Source organism: Acanthisitta chloris, unplaced genomic scaffold (genome assembly GCF_000695815.1).
Source record: "Acanthisitta chloris isolate BGI_N310 unplaced genomic scaffold, ASM69581v1 scaffold10723, whole genome shotgun sequence".
Taxonomy (NCBI): Eukaryota; Metazoa; Chordata; class Aves; order Passeriformes; family Acanthisittidae; genus Acanthisitta; species Acanthisitta chloris.
Window position 1 is genome coordinate 36,228 of NW_008665442.1, and position 19,662 is coordinate 55,889.

Below are 19,662 nucleotides of genomic sequence, written 5' to 3' on the forward strand. Positions count from 1 at the left end.
CTAAACAATCTCCCTGTCTTTATCTCAACCCATAATCTTTTCCATCTTATTTTCTCCCCTTATCCTGTTGAGGAGGGAAAGGGAGAGATGTTGGGTGGGAGTCTGACAGCCAGCCAAGCTCAACCCACCACAACTTCAAAAATGTCATCCTGACACAAGGTTAAATGCTAATTTAGACATACCTTACTTTTGTGATAATTTTTTTAATACTGTGTGTTCAAGACTACACATTGCCAAAAACTTTATGATATAAAAACATGTCAGTATGACACTTTTCTTTGCCATAGGTAATGTCTCGTTGGGAGGAGTATATCAGCAAAGTGAAAGTTAAAGGTGGAAAATTGCCAGATGTTACAGATGTCTCCAGTTTCTTTCCTTTTCACCAGTATTTTGCAAATGCTCCTCAACCAGTTTTCAAAGGCAAATCCTATGAAGAAGATATGGAAATTGCTGAAGGATGTTTTAGACATATTAAGAAAATATTCACTCAGCTTGAGGTAAGACATGTAACTGTTAAAAGTAACTGGACCTGTAAAGTGAAAAACTTTTCATTGTTCCAAAATTCTCATTTGCCCTACATCCTGGAAGAAGTATATACCTCTAGGCAGCTTCATTAGTCTGCAAGGTGAGAATTTCTCCCTTTGAGAAATATAGGTATGTTTCAAGATAGGGACAAGGGTCTAATCTCTTTCAGTTTGGTCTTGCAAAGCAGCCATTCTGCATGTTCTGTCTTCACTAATTAGGTTACCAGGGTTGGTGTGCCTATACACTGCTCCCCTGATCATCACAGGGCCTTTGTATTTACAGTGAATTGCCTTTAATCAGATAACCTAGAAGTAACTTAAACAGATTATCTTCTGGTTTTGCCAGAATTGCTTGAGAGGCTTTTAAAAGTTAGGGTAAATGTGATGTGTGTGTCATTTTGTCATATTAACTGTATCAGCCTTTCTAATACTGAATTTGCTATGATGTTATGATGCAGTACAGTAGAAAACAAGAAGATATAGTAAAACAAAATTTTGGGGGATTCTGAGCGGGTTCCTCAGAATTAATTGAATAATTGTCTTCAAATTTATATATGCACACAGGTTGGCAGAATTCTTTGATAGGTTTTTAAAAGACTGTTTTTGAAATACGGTAAACCTGGAAACCACATTCAGTTATTCAGATGGATTGTTAATGGTAGATGCCTTTATAACTTCCTTGTGTAATTATATTAAGAAGCTGGCCAGATAGATTGAGTGGGTACATTCTGTAGGTGATATTTTTTTGTATTTTGACTTTCAAGATTTTTCTTTTGTCCTCCATAGGAATTCAGAGCATTTGAACTTCTCCGCAGTGGCCTGGATAGATCCAAATACCTACTGGTGAAAGAAGCCAAAATCATTGCCATGACTTGTACTCATGCTGCTCTGAAACGACGTGACCTGGTTGAACTGGGTTTCAAAGTAATGATTATACAAGTGTTACTATACTACTGATTTTGGTGTTGCTTCTCTCTCCCACCCCACCCTGTATAAATCTTTTTATCTGCCCTAAATCTAGGCAGCTAGATTATTTTGAGTTGCATTTTTTACCACTATGTTTCACTTCGTAGTTTTACTGAAAAAAAATAGAACTTCTCTAAATAAAAGATGAAATCACTTTTAAGTTACTGTCTATGCAAAAAATGGTTAATAGTACCTGTCTATATAAAAACCTTAGTTTTGCCTTATTAGATTATGAACTGCAATAATATGATTAATAAAATAAAGGCAGAATTGGGAAAAAAAGCAATGATAACTTTGTTTATCTAAAAAATGAACAGTTTGAGGAAAAAGAATATGATGCAGTGTTGTTTTCATTCTGCAGTGGTAACCATAGCTCTTAATTTAGCGCAGACTTTTTACTGAAAAAGCCAGCCACCAGTAATTCTGTCAGTATTGTTTTGCACCAGTAATGTACTGGATTGGATCACGAAGTGGCTGCTCTTCAGCTTCAGTGCGAAGATACCAAATTAGTTTGCTTCACTGCAGAAAGCTTTTCTCTTTTGGATGGCTGTGGCATACAAGAAGCAGTCGTGGATTCCTTCTAGATGTAAGACCTGATTGGTACAGGTAGATCTGCCATTAATGTAGTAGGATGTTGCCCACTTGGTAATACTGTTATTTTGCCTATAAGGTAAAGTCCTGCTGTAACTGTCCCACCCATCAAAAGCTGAATGAGTAACAGATAGTTTGTTTTGGTAGGCTGAATAACTACATTAATTTGTATTACTGTGTTTATGGACATCTTTTTTTTTTCCTCAGTATGACAACATCTTAATGGAAGAGTCTGCTCAGATTCTGGAGATAGAAACCTTTATACCTCTCCTGTTGCAGGTTAGAGTTGAAACATAAAACATGTTTCAAAAAATAATAAATACAAGTCTGTGTTCTTGAGCAAGTGGGGATAATCAGTGACTTTATTTACATGAGCCATCCAAATAGTCCTTGAAAATTGAGTGTTTGTTGGGGTTTTTTTAAGAAAGCCTTAAGATCTAAGCTTACAGAGTAGCAGTACTTGATTTCTTCACTTGCAATTCAGAGTGAGAAGTTTTTTTAAAACGGCATTCTTTGGTGAGCTCTTTGTCCAAGGTTAAAACTGCTGATAAGAGCAGAATGACTATAGAATGCTTTGGTAAGCTTTGGATGGGGGGAAAAAATATTTTTTTTCATGCCAATAAAAGTAATTTCTATTCTCTTACTTTCTTACTAAGGCATTCTCAGGCTCAATGAGTTGGACAGTCCAGAGTTCAGTTTTTTTCCTTGCTGTCTCATCAGAGGCAGCTTCAGAGCTCTTCCACTATAAGTGGCAAGAAAAGGAACTTCAGGTTTTGTCTTGAATAATGCTCCTGTGAGAAAAGGGCAATATCACAGGAATGTGTAAAAAATGAGGGTCTGGCAGGTAGAAGTCTTCAGGATTCTAATTCCTGGATAATGTTACCCACACAATCTTGTCCTTTTTTTGTCCGTGTGTTAAAATGCTCTTTCATGAGGTCTCTCAGCATGTAACATAGGTACACTAAGGATGATACAGAACTAGAAAAATATATACCAAATATACTGAAGAGCATTTAGTCCAAGAGCCAGGGCGAGGATTACTTAGACATGATGGAAAAGGCCATGTGAGAATTACAGAGGTAAACTGGTGAAGCACATGAACTACAGAGACACTTGAAAGGCAAGTTCAGTTTGTGCTTCAGGCATCTGAGCACTAAAACTGTTTTGGATGCTTCAGTCATTATTCAGATGCTTCATATTCACTACCTCAGAATCCAAAAATTAAAGTTTAAAGGACAGTTCTGGGGTAATATTACTATGTAGCATTTAGGATTTTTTACTGCTGTAGCATCTATGATTGTGGTACTTCCTTTTATCCTCTGACATTGTCTTACTTTTGGCCTTTAAAGCAGTGTAATATGATCTTTAGCCTGATATTTCTCTACTGATTTTAGTAGATAAAGGTACATGTTGGTTTGTAAGAAAAAATACTTTGTTTACAGTCCTGTGCTCTGATCAGGAAGAAGCTAATAGACTTTAAAATGACTGCAGTTTAGTGTAGCTGAAAAACAAATGTTGAAATTTAGGACTTAGACAAAGGCAGCCAATTTGACTATTAGTGTATTTTAACTGACTGCCTTGATTATTTCTAGAACCCCCAGGATGGATTCAGTCGTTTGAAGCGGTGGATTATGATTGGTGACCATCATCAGTTGCCACCAGTCATTAAGAACATGGCTTTTCAAAAATACTCCAACATGGAGCAGTCTCTTTTCACACGGTTTGTTCGTGTTGGAGTGCCAACTGTTGATTTAGATGCACAAGGAAGAGCAAGAGCAAGGTAACAGAAAATCACATGTCTAGCTTGTACGAAAATGCCAGGTTAAAAATTGGCAAAGTGCACATATAATTGTGGAAACTTTGTTTTTTATTGTTAAGACAGGACTGTCGTTTAGTTGGTTTGTTCCATTTGTTTCAGCTTAGACTAGGAAGGCAGATTTTGCTTTGCTGAAATTAAATCAGATTTCATTTTTTATTTTAATATAGTAGTACTCTGCTGTTTGAGTACTTTGATTAAAATTATATTTAAAAATTCAATAGTCTTAAGTGTTTGGGTTTTTTTACAGCTGAGACTTCTTTTCAGAAGCTTCCTTTTCTAATCTAACATATTTAATATATTCAAAGTTAAATAAAGATTTGATTTAGTTAGCATTGAATATATATTTCCCTGAGAGTCTGTAAAAGGGTGCTTTTCTTGTAGTGTCTCAGCAGAACTGCATCTTTGATTGGAGACATCCAGATTGTCCATGCAAGACTATAAAGCCTCTTTTCTATATTAAAGGAAGTACTGCATCTCTGTAGTAAAATAGCTTTTCTTTTTTTGTCTATGTATTTGTCATTTCACTGTGATAATTTAAATGCCAAACTTATATATTGTGTCAAGTGCATATTTGTGGTATCATAGTATGAAGAAAAAAAAACAAATAGGAGAAAATTACTCCCTGTAAAATCTTACTATTCTAAGTTTATTTTAAATTTTTATTTTAGGCATGAAATGGATTGAACAATAGGAAGGAGAACTTTGTTTTGTCATGTAGGAAATGCTGGGAGGGTGAATATTATTTTCTAGTCTTATGAACGACAATTCAGTATGATTTAAAAATGCTAATTATATCTGAGTATGATGATAAATCTTGTTTTGCCATCTACTCTTTGCAACATCTCAGTGAGTTTTCTTAGTGATAAGACAGCAGAAGAATTCCTTCACTTCGCCACTAATTTCTTGGTCAAGGACTTTTTTCTGTACCTTCCTATGCTTTGACTTTTTTGATCACAGGTAGCTTCCCCATCTGCTACTTTGGTCTGGATGTTGTTGTGCATTTGTGAATGAGGCATTTTGGTTGTATTTACTGACCCTGTAAATACCAGAGATGATTCAGAATTATGTAGAGTTTGGTTGTTTCCCTTCATGTCTCATGTTAATACATGGCAATACACAAATAACAACATAAATTCCTTTTTACAATAAGAAGCTTTACAACAACGGTTAATGCAGAAAACGCTATTTTCCTTACTGTTTCTGTTTTGTAAAGAAACATTAATATTACTTAAGTTTTGTTACCCATGGAGATTTCCACTAGAATTCGTTGCAAAATCTGTAGCCTGATCAAGTGGAACAGACTTAAGACTGAGTGTGCTGCACTGAAGTGAAATCTGACATTTCCTGTGAGCAAGAACCAAACAGAAACACAGTTTAAAAATAATATTGCTAGATAGCTTGTTGAAGTGTGTTCATTTATATATGTACAGGCTGTCCAGCAAAATTATTCTTTTCATTGAAAACCTACAGAAGCACTAAATCTTAAAAGCAAGGGGTTATGTGCATCTGAACTCTTTTGAATGAGTTCAAGAACCTGCTATAACTAATTCTTTGTGCTTTGTCTCTGTGTGCTTTTGAACAGTTTATGTAACCTCTACAACTGGCGTTACAAGAATTTGGGTAACTTGCCTCATGTGCAGCTCCTGCCAGAATTCAGAACAGCCAATGCTGGGTTTTTATATGACTTCCAGCTTATAAATGTAGAAGACTTCAATGGTGTAGGAGAGTCTGAACCCAATCCTTATTTCTATCAGGTAAAAGAAATATTACATATATAATTTATTTAATCTCACTATCACTTATTTGATCTGCAGTGAAGACAGATGATCAAAATACAGTAAACTGATTACTTCGTGTTCTCAGATAACTGAGTCATGCATCTGCATGATTTTTTCCTCCTTGTAATAAGTTTGGAATGCAGAAAATTATAACCTATTATGTTGTGATATTTGCTCAGTGAATGACTTTGATATCTGTTTTCTCACTGTTATGGGAGGGATGAAATTTGGTGTATAATTCATTATAAAATGTAATTTTGGTGTAAAGCAGATTGAAGTCCATTGTAATTCAGCTGTGGTGTCATGATAGTGTGTAACTGGTTGACCCTGCCTGAATGCCAGGCACCCACCAAAGCTGCTCTATCACTCCACTCTGCAAATGGACAGGAGAGAAAATATTACAAAAGGTTCCTGAGTTGAGAAAAGGACAAGGAAAAATCACTCATCAAATACCATCACAGGCAAAACAGACATCAACTTGGGGAAATTAAGTGATTTTTTTTTGTTAACAAGATCAAATCAGGATAATGAGGAAACAAAACAGACCTTAAAAACACCTTCTCCCATTCCTCCCTCCTTCCCATCTCCACCTCCTTCCCTTAGCAGCGCAGGCAGATGGGGAGTGGGGGTTACGGTCAGTTCATCACATGTTGTGATACTGCTGCTCTCAGGCAGAGGAGTCCTTCCTCTGCTCCAGTATGGGGTCCCTCTCAAGGGACACAGCTCTCTGTGAACTTCTCCAGTGTGAGTCCTTCCCATGGGCTGTAGTTTTCCATGAACTGCTGCTGTGTGGGTCACTCCTCAGGGTCAGCCTGCTCGTGCACAGGTCCCCCACAGGATCCCAAGTCCTAGCAGGAACTCTGCTCTGTCATGGATCTTCTCGGGCTGGAGCAGGTGGATCTCTGCACCCATTAACTTCCATGGACTGCAGGGGAACAGCTGTTTCACCATGGCCTTCACCACAGTCTGCAAGGCTAAGCTCCGGTGCCTGGAGTACCTCATCCCCCTCTCTCTGCACTGACCTTGGAGTCTGCATAGTCGTTCCTCTCACATACTCTCACTCCTGGCTGCAATTACTTCTGCACAATAACTTTTTTCCTTCTTAAATATGCTATCACAGAGGCATAACTACCACCACTGATGTTGGCTCTGCCCAACATGGGGAAGCTTCTAGCAGCTTCTCACAGAAGCCACCCCTGTATCCCTCCCACTGCCAAAACTGGGCCATGCAAACCCAGCACATAGTGAAATAAATAGTAGCATTTCCTCTGAACACGAAGAATCAAAGTTTGCTCAGTGGCACGTATTTTAGTTTGAAGAGTCACTGCATTGCTTTGATCTCTATGCAAAAGAGCCCATTCATAAAAGAATAAAATAGTACTGCAAGAAATATGCATAAGAAGCAGAGAAACATTGAGGATTAAGTAAATTGCCAAAAAGTCTTGGAGTTTCTCAGCTAAATTATTAAGCTATCAACAACGGTTTTCATCAGATTTTGCTTGGGTTTCCTCTCAATATTTTTTTAATACAAATCACTGTCCTGTTAGTGAAGAAAGCAATGGTGAATCATAATCCACTTTATCTCACTTCTAGATTGAGGACAGAATTGTTTGGAGAATTTCTTTTGATTTTCTTTTATAAACTGTAATGCTCAAGTAGTAAAAAATTGTCAAGTGGAACAGGAGCAGCTGAAAGCAGTGCCTTAAACTAGGATTCTGATAATTGAGAATATAAACACTGCTTTGGATCATACTTTAGCTAAGGAAGGTTAACAACTCTGACATGAGGACACAACACATTTGTCGTTACACCAGTGCTTTTATGTGCAAACTCTTCTAGTACTTCCTACAGTTACTTTTTTCCTTGATCTTGAGCATTGGAAGATATTAGCAGAGTATGTTGGTGGCATTGCATGATTTTTCATAACAGATTGCTGCCATGTATTATTTCTCTTTGTGAATTTGGGCATTTCTTTCCAGACTTAAAGGGGATTAAAATTTGTAGAATAGCTTTACACCCACAGGTGTTTGATATGCCTGGCAACTGCATTTTCCAAGTAACGCAGAGCCCACTTAGTAAGAAAAAATAAATGAGGGTGATATTTCCAGTCCATTCAAACATATGCCAAGTGGGGATAACATTCCCAGTATAAATAGAGCAGGAATAAATGTCAGCATTTTTAACCTGAAAAATAATTTTTGTTGACAGAAAATGGATTTAAACAGGATATGAATAACTTCAGTCTGAAAATAGAACAAACTTTCCTATAGCCAGAATAGTGGTGCTTTGGGACAGACTTATAAAGTCATGGCAGAGAAAGGAAGTTAAAATATACAAAATAACAGCTGGTCTTTCGAAGTTGAATGGGTATGGCCTGCAGTAGAGAGAACTCTGTTTGATAATCCAGATGTCTGTCTTCAAATTAGTACTTAAAAGAAGTTTATTTGTGCTAATTCAACTAGTTCTTTCTTTCAGTTTACTGGAGGGTGAGTCACTGCAGCATTTTGAGGTGACTATTTGGAACCTCTGAGTAAATACTGCGAATTTTTAATCAGTGACTAACAATGATACTGATGTAGGTATTTTCAGCACTTCTCTGAAGAGAAATCAGAATGAAGTAATTAAACCTACTTGTGATTTGTTTATTCTTTCCAAACTGCTTGTATTAAGTGAGAAAAAAAACATCAGATCTAGAGACCTTTCTTTGAGCACTGAGATACTTGTCTAAATACATGACGATGTCACAGTTGTTATTCTTTCTAACTTTACAAGTTATTTTGTGGTTTTTATTTCTTTTTTATTCCTACTTTTCTTTTTCCTCTCTTTTTAAACTTAAGAATCTTGGTGAAGCAGAGTATGTTGTGGCAGTCTTCATGTATATGTGCCTACTTGGTTATCCTGCAGACAAGATAAGTATCCTGACAACATACAATGGACAAAAACACCTGATCCGTGATGTCATTAATCAGCGGTGTGGAAATAATCCACTGATTGGACGGCCAAACAAGGTGACTTGGAAAATATATCAGTCATTGGAGTGGTTCTGGTTTGTGTGTTTTTAAATTGTCATATTGTACATCAAACTAATTTAATAGATTCACAGCTACCTACGCAAGTATTCCCTGGTTAATTACACATTTATGAACCTACATTCTGTGGAGTTTTATAGATCAGCAGGCTTGTTTCTGCTGTAATTTGACATAGACAAAGTGAAGTTGTTGAAACTGAAGAAACTACAGACTACATGGGACAGAATAACTCTTTTCTTCGTCATTTATTTTGTCTTCAATAAAAACATCAATCCCCAAAATTACACCTCTAGGAAGATCCACCCAGAATGCAAATGATTTGATAAAAAGTGTGATAATTAATCTGATGAAACAAATAAAGAACATAGTTATAAAAGTCTGGTGTTAATTCTGCAGGTTAAAACTCTGTATTATAAAGCTTTCCACAATCCTTTGGTATTAGTACCCCACTGTTAGCTGTCTGATTTTTTTTTTTTTAATGTAAAAGAAATTGTATACAGTTAGACAAAAGCTCCTCCCAACATTTCCCAAAAAAAACCCCATGCTGAGGATTTTTTTGTTAGAGGCCAACTAAAACAATTTCTTTTCTCGTTTACTGCAATCTCAGGCCAAAGTTGATGTTAAAATTTTGGTGTTAGGTTTTAGTTGAAATGGCAAAGATTAGCCTGTGGAGATTTTTTTCTTGTTTTTTGATTCTCTAGGTAACAACTGTGGACAGATTTCAAGGTCAACAAAATGATTATATTCTCCTTTCACTAGTGCGTACCAAAGCTGTAGGGCACCTAAGGTATGTAAGAACATCATCTTGTAGTGTCATTGAAGTACATGTTCTCTGTATCAGAAATGTTAATATTATACAAAAGTGATTATTTGAGTATGTAGTTGAAATGAAGTTTAATGCTATGTATATAGTGAAGTTCAGACATACTTCCTTTTATAACTGTCTGATACCCCCTACAACCACTTTAGCAATGGCTCTTATACTATAATTAGTTTATATTGCTGCAGATAGGCTGAACTTGGTTTCACCCTAGTTGCATGATAGGAGTGTAATGCTTGCTGAGCAAATGCAGACTTAAATTTTCTTATAGATCCTTTTCTGTAAGTGAGATTTTTGGTTTGCATCCAAAGAGTTTGATCATTGCATAAGTTACATGTCATTTAAAATATTTGCACTTTTGTTTCAGGATGGGATGGAGGAAGACTTGTATAATCAGCAATAGTTAGATGAGCTATCAGATTCATCTTTACTCATTCAGGGATACAGAAATGCTATTGTGATTTGTTCCAATGTTTACTCTCAATTTGTGAAGTGTAGGAAAATAGCAAAGGATGGTTTATCATATCATTATTGCTACCATGAACATATTGTTTCTATATAATGGTACTGGGGTTTGGTAGTTATTGGAACAGTATGTAGGGGGGAAAAAACTAAAGTATCTTAGGCCTTTAGTATTTTAGCCAACGATTTTATATTTCCTTTAACTAAGACTTCTGTGTACTTCTAGTTATTTTTATTGCAACTCTGTCATCAGTGAAAAAGAGCGTGACTGGTTTTGTTTGTTTTCTGAAGGGATGTCCGACGATTAGTTGTTGCCATGTCAAGAGCCAGACTTGGGCTTTATATCTTTGCAAGGGTATCACTATTTCAGAACTGTTTTGAACTAACTCCAGCTTTCAGCCAACTCACAGCGCGACCACTTCACCTCCATATCGTTCCCACAGAATGCTTTCCAACAGCAAGACAGGTAGGAACAGCTGCACTAAGTTTTGGTATCTGTAATGGGTGTATGTGTTTGCTCACTTTTTTTGAGTGGGCTATAGAAGGTTGGAACTGTTTTCTCTGCCAAACCGGTGCCCCTGCCTCTTGGCATTGGACCAGACTGCCCAGGGAAATGGTGGAATCATCACCTCTGGAAGAGTTTCAAAAAAATGTGCAGATGTGACACTTAGGGGATATGGTTTAGTGGTGAACACAGCAGTGCTATTTGATGATTGGCCTTGTTGATCTTAGAGGTCTTTTCCAACTTCAATGATTATATGATTGTAAGAATTCTATCTTTAGAGTTAACTTTTATCACGATACACACTTGCTGGTTTTAATTGATTGATGGTTCCACAAAACTTAATTATCAATATAACTGTTGTGTCTGCTTTTTCCTGAGTTCTGTCTATGCACATGAGTCAGGTAAATTTTTAGTGTTGACATATTTTTGGTCTTTGTTGTCTTGCTTTGTTTGCTGAATGTCAACTTTTTCCTCCTTCCTTAGAATGGAGAAAGACCATCTCATCAAATACATGTTATTAAGAACATGCCTCAAATGGCTAACTTTGTGTACAACATGTATATGCACATGATACAGAGTACACACCACTATCAGCAGGTAAGGACCTTCTAACTTTTGGAATGTGTGCATTTAAAATAAATTATTTTTTTTGGTAAGTGGCGTGAGAAGCTGTTGAAGTTTGAGACTGTTCCTATTATGATTAAAATTCAAAAAATGTTTGTGACTGGGAGTGAGAATATTGAGGTCTTTTAAAATCTCGCAATAGCAAAAGCAGTATCTTCTAGTAATTTAAGTCCCAGTTTAAGTCCCCAAATGCAGCAGTAATTGATGCCAAGTGCTAGACATGGCTCTGTCTGGGCCAAAAATACTAATTATTAATACTGAAGAACTAGCTTGTCCACTATTTACTTGAACTAAACCTATGTGTTATGTTTCAGGTGAGTGCAGCTAGTGGGATTATAACACCACTACATGCTGTAATAATGTTTTGTAATAGAAAGACCCGATCATATCTTGAAACTGTTTTAACTGTGTTAACTCACTGTGTTATCCAGGCTGGTTCACAGCTGTAGTGTTTTTTGTTGTGGAGCAATTCTTTTTGGCACTAGTTCAGCACCAAGCAAAACTACATAGGGATTCGAAGCAGTTGTAGACACTCTCACCTAATTTTGTCAGTGTTTCATCCCTGAAACAGAATTCAGGACCCAAGAGAAACCCCTTGTCATCTTGTGTAAGTAAGCAGAGCTTTAAGGTAGTTTAGATAGTATACTGAACAGAAAGCTGCTTTACTCAGTTTACTTGGGTCTGTAAATTGTATCAGTAGTTGATAGTAAACCAAAAGGGAGTGCTCTTAAATGCTACCCCTCACTTAATGTCTGGAGTATATCGTGTTTATTTTACCTGAAATTTATTCTTTCATGGCACTTCGGAGTTCCCTTATTATTTTTCCTCTTCTGAAAGATTTCCGAAAGTGGACAAAAGTGGTGTAGAATGACACTACTCACTCCGTATTAGCTGACTGTGGGAAGAGTGTGAGCATGACTCTCTAGCCTTGAGCAGACAGCACAAGGTACTTGTCTGTGAGATCTAGCAATCTTATTCTTTAATGTGAGGATGTTTCTTTTCCTTCTTTCTAACACTGTTTCATTTAATACAGAACAGTCTAACTAATAGACTTCAGAACCCAAAACTTCTCATTTAGCTGAATGTCAGATTTTGAGGTAGGAAATTTATTTTTCTCTGCAGTTCTTCTCCAGTTACACTTGGATTTTATTTTATTTTTTCCTTCTGGGAGGCATAGCCAAATTTGAAGTGTTTCGCTACCCAGAAGAAGGCTTTGCCAGACAGCCCTGCTACACAGGATGTTTTCTTACTGTTTTGGGAAAATGCTCTAATTACCAGTCTGATCGAAAGAAAAGGGCGTAGAGAAAGAGGAGTGAGAGTCCTAAAATCTTTTCTTATAAATGATTTTTTGTGTTTGTATTTTTTAAGTAGTGAAGGAGGCTGGCATTGTTTTGTTAGAAACCCAGTCCTGTAAGCACATGATGAGACTTGTTTAGAAGGCAGTTCATCTGATATTGGAGATCATGGAATGATAGAATTTTAGGGGTTGGAATGGACCTTACAGATAATTGCATCCCAACCCCCTGCCATGGGCAGGGCCACTTCCCAACTGAGGCCTCATCCAGCCTGGCCTTGAACACTGCCAGGGTTGGGGCATCCACTACCTCCCTGGGCAGCCTGTTCCAGTGTCTCATCACCCTTACAGGAAAAAACCTTTTCCTAATATCTAGCCTAAATTTCCCCTCCTTCAATTTGAATCCATTACCCCTTGTTCCAGCACTGCAGTTCCTAAAAAAGAGTCGAGTCCCAGCCCCACTGTAGACCCCTTCAGATACTGAAAGGCTACTATGAAGTCTCCATGTAACCTTCTCTTCTCCAGGCTGAACAGCCCAAACCCCCTCAGCCTGTCCTCATAGGGGAGGTGCTCCAATCCTCTTATCAACTTTAGCCCTCCTCTGGACTTTATCCAACAGTTCCATGTCCTTCTTATGTTGAGGACACCAGAACTAGCCCCACTGTAGACCCCTTCAGATACTGAAAGGCTACTATGAAGTCTCCATGTAACCTTCTCTTCTCCAGGCTGAACAGCCCAAACCCCCTCAGCCTGTCCTCATAGGGGAGGTGCTCCAATCCTCTTATCAACTTTAGCCCTCCTCTGGACTTTATCCAACAGTTCCATGTCCTTCTTATGTTGAGGACACCAGAACTTCACGCAGTATTCTAGGTGGGGTCTCACGAGAACAGAGTAGAGTGGGAGAATCACCTCCTATGACCTGCTGCCCACACTCCTTTTGATGCAGCCCAGGATTGGCTTTCTGGGCTGCTAGTGCACACTGTTGGCTCATGGTGAGATTCTCATCCACTGTCACACCCAAATCCTTTTCATTGCTGGTCTCTATTACTTTCCCACTCAACCTGTAGGTGTGCCTGGGATTGCCATGGCCCAGATGTAGGACCTTGCAATTCATTTTGTTGAACTTCATGAGGTTTGAATTGGCTCAACTCTCAAGCCTATCAGGGTCCCTCTGGATGGCATCTCTTCTCTCAAGCATGTTGACTGCCCCACACAGCTTGATGCCGTCAGTGAACTTGCTGAGGGTGCACTTAATCCCACTGTCCATGTCGCTGACAAAGATATTGAACAGTATCGGCCCCAGCACCACCCCCTGAGGGACATCACTCATCACTGGCCTCCATGTGGAGAATGAGCCACTGACCACAACTCTCTGTGTGCAACTGTCCAGCTAGTTCTTTTTTCACTGAATGGTCCACTGATCAAATCCATGTCTCTCCAATTTAGAGACAAGAATGTCATGTGGGACAGTGTCAAATGCCTTGCATATGTCCAGGTAGATAACATCAGTTGCTCAGCCCCTATCCACAAATTTTGTGGCCCCATCATAGAAGGCCACCAAATTCATCAGGCATGACTTGCCCTGGTAAAGCCATGTTGGTCATTACCGATCACCTCTTTGCTTTTCATGTGCCTAAGCATAGCTTCCAGGAGAATCTGCTCCATGATCTTGCCAGGCACAGAGGTGAGACTGACTGGTCTATAGTTTCCTGGTTCTTCCATTTTCCCATTTTTAAAAATAGGAGTTATATTTCCTTTTTTCCAGTTGTCAGGGACTTTACCTGACTACCGGGATTTCTCAAAAATTGTAAATAGTGGCCTAGCAGCTACGTCTGACAGTTTCCTCAGCACCCTGGGATGAATCTCATCAGGACCCATGGACTCATGCACATTCAGGTTCCTGAGATGGTCTCAAACCTGATCCTCTTCTACAGTGGGCTCAGGGGTTTCATTCTCCCAGTCTGCATCTTTGTCTTTCTTGGCCTGGTCAGAGTGACTAGAGCACTTGGAGTTGAAGACTGAGAAAAAGAATTCATTAAGAACCTCAGCCTTTTCTTTGTCCAGGGTAACCATGTCTCCTCGTTCCTTCCGGACAGGGCCTACATGATCCCTAGCCTTCCTTTTGCATGCAACATACCTGTAGAAGCCCTTCATGCTGTCCTTAATGTCCCTGGAGATCTTTCAACTCTGCCAAATGTGATGAGATGAGGACTCAGTAGACTGTGAAGCTGGTCACATTCAGGTGTAAATGAATAGTTCTGTCATAACTGAGAAGTGTATACATGTCCTGAAAAGCAGATGTGAGCACCTAAATTTTGCTATAAAATGGGTTTCCCTAACACCTTAATCAAATATGGACCCAATCTTCTATTAATACCAGTTACTCATTTTGGCATCCTAATCTTACACATCGATAGCTAAAATTAGTTACAAAACTGCTGTTTTCCTACTGTGGCAATGAATCACATTCTCCTTCCAGGAAAAGACAAGAAGTGAACTACAGAAAAAAAGCAAAGCAGGCATTAAATTTCTTTTATCCCATTTAGTTAGTACAACATGAAATTTTTCCTTTTCTTTTGCACGAGTCTTAAGAGTAGTAGTCACAAAGCACAGTGTGACAGTCACAAAGCTATGTAACTAAGTCACAGAAGAAGTCTGACTTTGTCTCATGCATCAAGAATGTATTTTTGTAGTGAAAGGATCTCTGGTTTGAAAATACACTTTCTGTGCACAGATGGATTATAGAGACCAGTATGATAACTTCAAGGTTTGTGAAAAAAGCTTTTCATATCTCTGCTGGTGGTCATAATTGCTTCATAGATTTGCCTGTGCTTGTCAGAAATTTGTAGTATTAGTGTTGTCTAATTGAAGGTAAGACTTCATTGTAATTAAACACTTACTTTGTCATGTGGAGCCAAGTTGCCTTTAAGCAAAACAAAACTAACCATCCATGGAAACCTTATCAAGTTTGCATTTCATTAAAATGATTCACAATATTCCAAGGAAACATCCATCATGTCATCAAATAATGTCAGGCTGCAAGAAGTATGAGTGTTTCTGTACAGCCTGGAATTGCATAGCATTCATACATATTCTTCAGCTCACTGGATTATTAGTATTTTTTAACCAAAATGTGTTATTTGGCTACCATTGCTGCTTATAATGTTTTGCAAGCTGTTTTTTGGGTTGTGAGCAAAACACTTTGAATATACTAATTTACTTTTCCAGAGGTATTACGTGAAAAACATTTAAGCATTGTTTTAACTGTTACTGGAACTTTCATTGTTCTACATTTGCAGCTGTGGGTGAAATCTGTGTAAGTACAACAACATTCACAGAACATTTTATAAAATGTTGCAAGGGGAAATTAAAGGAATGAATTGTTAAAGACAGGCCGGTGAAAGGCGTCAGAAAACAAGTTAAACATATCTATGAGTTTGCAATGGTAACAAATTAGATTACAGTAGGAATATGCTTGTTGCTCCAAGTAGGGATTTAGCATAACCCTAGTACTTAGACGTCTAACTAGGATAATGAAATGTTTTTTTTATCCTTGAATTGGAAGTCCTGCGTTCTTAATACCCCCTTTTCAGGAAAAAAATAAATGTCACAGATGGCCATTGTGCAAGCCAAGATTATTCTAATTTTTTTTTACTTAGCAGGTAAGTGCTTACAAATCATTAAGGCTTCTAATTTTGTCTTTGCTGTTAACTTGTTATCTAATGCAAAATCCTAAATATAAGGTGAAAAGTAGAAGCTAAAATGAAAAAACTTAAAATTCTTCTTTTTTCAATCATCCAGCGTTTACTGCCCCCACCTGCCATGATTGAAGAACCAGAAACTACTCAAACTCCAGAGACTGAAGTAGAAGTGCAAGGCATGCAGGAAGATGCAGAAGAGGAAAATAAGGTAGTAGAAGAAATGATTCAGGAAGAAGAATTGAATGTGGCCGAAGTAGATGGACATCGAAAAATGCCAGAACACCCGGGAAGAGACAGTGATAGTGAAGACAGTGAACCTGAGAATGAGACTGAAAAGTGATTGTTGTCTTGTGTGTGTTTTGGAAAATGGACAGGGAAAAAGGTTGTTAGAAAAATAATTGATATTTTTACATTGACTTTTTTAAAATGGTTGCTTCTGTAATGTGACCTGTTTGGTGTATTTTCAGTGAATACTTCATGGACAAGCAAGATGTTTGGTAAACATTCTACTGAGTTCTTGTCAGTATCAAGAATGTAATTTGTTTAATGACCTCAAATGATATGCTTATTCATTTTCATAAATTGTTCAGTAAAGATGCTTTTTATACCAGTTTTGAATATTTGGCCTTTAATTCAGTCACTAAGTTACCCTGATTAAGTATATTCAATATTGGTCAGACACTCTTTATAGTTTACTTAGTATTTTTTGTTCAACATTTTTGTTGGTGACATGGACAGTGGGATTGAGTGCACTCTCAGCAAGTTTGCTGATGACACCAAGCTGTGTGGGGCAGTTCACATGCTGGAGGGAAGAGATGCCATCCAGAGGGACCTTGAGAGGCTTGAGGGGTGGAACAATGTAAACCTCATGAAATTCAACAAAATTAATTGCAGGGTCCTATATCTGGGTCATGGTAATCCCAGGCACACCTACAGGTTGAGTGGGAAAGTAATAGAGACTAGCAATGAGAAGGATTTGGGTGTGACAGTGGATAAGAAACTCACCATGAGCCAGCAGTGTGTGCTGTAGCCCAGAAAGCCAGTTGAATCCTGGACTGCATCAAAAGAAGTGTCGGCAGCAGATCAAAGGAGGTGATTCTCCCACTCTGCTCTCATAAGACTCCACCTAGAATACTGCGTACAAATCTAGTGCCTTCAATTTAAGAAGGACATGGAACTGTTAGAACAAGTCCAAAGGAGGCCACGAAGTTGATAAGAGGACTGGAGCATCTCCCCTGTGAAGACAGGCTGAGGAAGTTGGGACTGTTCAGCCTGGAGAATAGAATGAGGTCTACATGCAACTTAGTAGCACATCAGTATTGGAAGGGGCTTACAGGGGAGCCGGGGGGGGGACTTTTTGTCAGGAATTGCAGTGCTGGGACAAGGGGTAATGGATTCAAACTGAAGGAGGAGAAATTTAGGCTTGATATTAGGAAAAGGTTTTTTCCTGTAGGAGTGGTGAGACATTGGAGCAGGTTGCCCAGGGAGGTAGTGGATGCCCCAACCCTGGCAGTGTTCAAGGCCAGGCTGGATGAAGCCTCAAGCAACCTGGTCTAGTTGGGAAGTGTCCCTGCCCAGGGCAGGGGGGTTGGGACTCAATGGTCTGTAAAGTCCATTCCAACCCCTAAAATTCTGTGATTCTATGATTTTGCCATGGAGAATTTTTTATGCAGAGCTGTGCTTGTATACTTTGATTCTAGGCATAGGCTCAAGTTCATTAAGATACTTAACTGTATGTTTGAGAAACATGAATTATCATGGGACTTGGAAGTGTTTAGGAGCTTGTGACCTTACCACGTTCTCAGGATTTCATAAGGTCCCAGGACTTGTAGCAATTTCTCACTGTTGACTTCTGATACTGTTTTTAATTTGTCATTCTTTACAGAAAAGTTAAGGATGCAGCTTTTCAACAGCACTGATTTTTAAATTTGTGTTTTGAACTAAGTTTCTTTTGCTTTAAGAGGACACAGTAATTGCCTAAGCTAAAGCCAAATGAGGAAGAAAAATGTGGCAAAACGTACACTATTGATATTAATAACATAGTAGTTGAGTGGACTTTTTAGGGTAACTTCTGTGTTTACACACTTCATAAAGTGATCAGAGAAATTATTTTCCCTGGTTCATTAAGAATAATTGCCATCTTGGCAAATTACTTGGTGGTTCAGTGAGACTTAAGAATTTCCAAGTAGATTTTCAAACACAGCGATAGCCATAGGAACACCTTCTGTTGCTGGCAAAAGGACAAGTCCTGATTTTCAAGTGTTGCAGTTGTGAAGCTGCCAGATGAGCTGGCTAAAATGACTCGAGAATAATTAACTTCCAAGCTTTTATTAATAGCATTGAAGTTTTCTATTTTTCTTAGTATTTTTATAATATGATATGGAAAAAAAGATAGTATGAAGTTAAACGTAAGCCAAGCTCCATGAAATGCATCTATTGCATACTTGAGTGTGCATGCTGAGATCTCATCTGCCCCTCCCCGTGAAATCATTCTCCCCTCATCAGTTAGAGGGAAGCTCAGGAGTAGCAAATCTAAATACTGAACCATGGGTACACAATGTTGTCTTACATTTTTCCTTTGCTGAAATGAAGTTTTCTCAAACAAGAAACTAATCATTTGAGCAGAATGTGTTCTTTTCTTGCTTGTTTTCCTTGTAGGGAGTGTACTGTTTATTTCTGAATTGTCTGCCTTGGGAGAACAAATACTGCAGTGTCGAACATTTGAGTATTAAGTTTCATGCAGTAATGATCACATGTTCATGCAGAATTGAATAATACAAGGCCTTCAGGCCACAAGTGACTAGCTCAGCTCAGGGTTGTCATCTTGATTTCCAGCCTATTTTCTACAAATACTGAGTCTGACAACCATTTACTTGCTTTAGTATTTTAGGAATTTATTAGCAAACACCCAAGGTTGAAACGAGCCTTTTTGGGTCGTGCACAGTTGTGCAGTGAACAATGTCCACACCTGCCTGTGTGATGCTGTGTTCTGTGTGCAGGCCCCAGGTGTATGTGGTCGCTTTGACTCAGTCCTTGTAGAACAAGAGCCAAGCATAGAGCTGTTCTAGACTCTGTGTTGCCCTAAAATCATGAGTGGAGTTGTAATGAAGGTTGTTTCTGGCTAAGGTGCAGGAAGGTGCAGTTGAACTGCAAACAACTGCAAAAGCTTGACCAACTGTAATATGCAGCTTTCTGAGGGACCAAGCACCACCTGTAAAGGAGGAGGAAGGTTTTGTTTGAGGTAGCTTGAGCGGAGCAAGTTGTTCATTATCCTTAATGCTATCTTCCATATGTTAAACTTTACTTTTTTCAGGGACACGATAGCATTAGGAGAATGCATTTTCAAAAGTTTTGGAAAATCATGGGTTTTTTTAGACAGTGATTGGAAAGTTCTGGAAGCTTCAATTTGGAGTATGAGGTCAGGGGTTTGGGACCGTTTTCCCCAAAAGCTTTTTAGTTCTGTTTTTTGGGTTTTTTGGTAAAGGATGCACTTTGTCTTTTCCACCAAAACAGTTTTTATGCTCTATTTACATTACATAAGAAAGAGTA

General features: G+C 38.3%; 1 protein-coding gene across 1 annotated transcript in view; it reads left to right on the forward strand.

The window, feature by feature from the left end:
• AQR (aquarius intron-binding spliceosomal factor) overlaps window positions 1-16,538 on the forward strand; it is a gene marked incomplete at its 5' end in the record, with an annotated part of 51,850 nt that extends 35,312 nt beyond the window's left edge. Inside the window, 10 exons of the mRNA XM_009071757.1 lie at window positions 288-497; window positions 1,311-1,448; window positions 2,289-2,360; window positions 3,674-3,861; window positions 5,483-5,654; window positions 8,516-8,686; window positions 9,409-9,494; window positions 10,281-10,455; window positions 10,978-11,091; window positions 16,214-16,538. Coding sequence (XP_009070005.1) covers window positions 288-497; window positions 1,311-1,448; window positions 2,289-2,360; window positions 3,674-3,861; window positions 5,483-5,654; window positions 8,516-8,686; window positions 9,409-9,494; window positions 10,281-10,455; window positions 10,978-11,091; window positions 16,214-16,453 — 1,566 coding nt within the window. The remainder of the gene's footprint in view (window positions 1-287; window positions 498-1,310; window positions 1,449-2,288; window positions 2,361-3,673; window positions 3,862-5,482; window positions 5,655-8,515; window positions 8,687-9,408; window positions 9,495-10,280; window positions 10,456-10,977; window positions 11,092-16,213) is intronic.
• Between the last annotated feature and the right edge of the window lie 3,124 nt (window positions 16,539-19,662).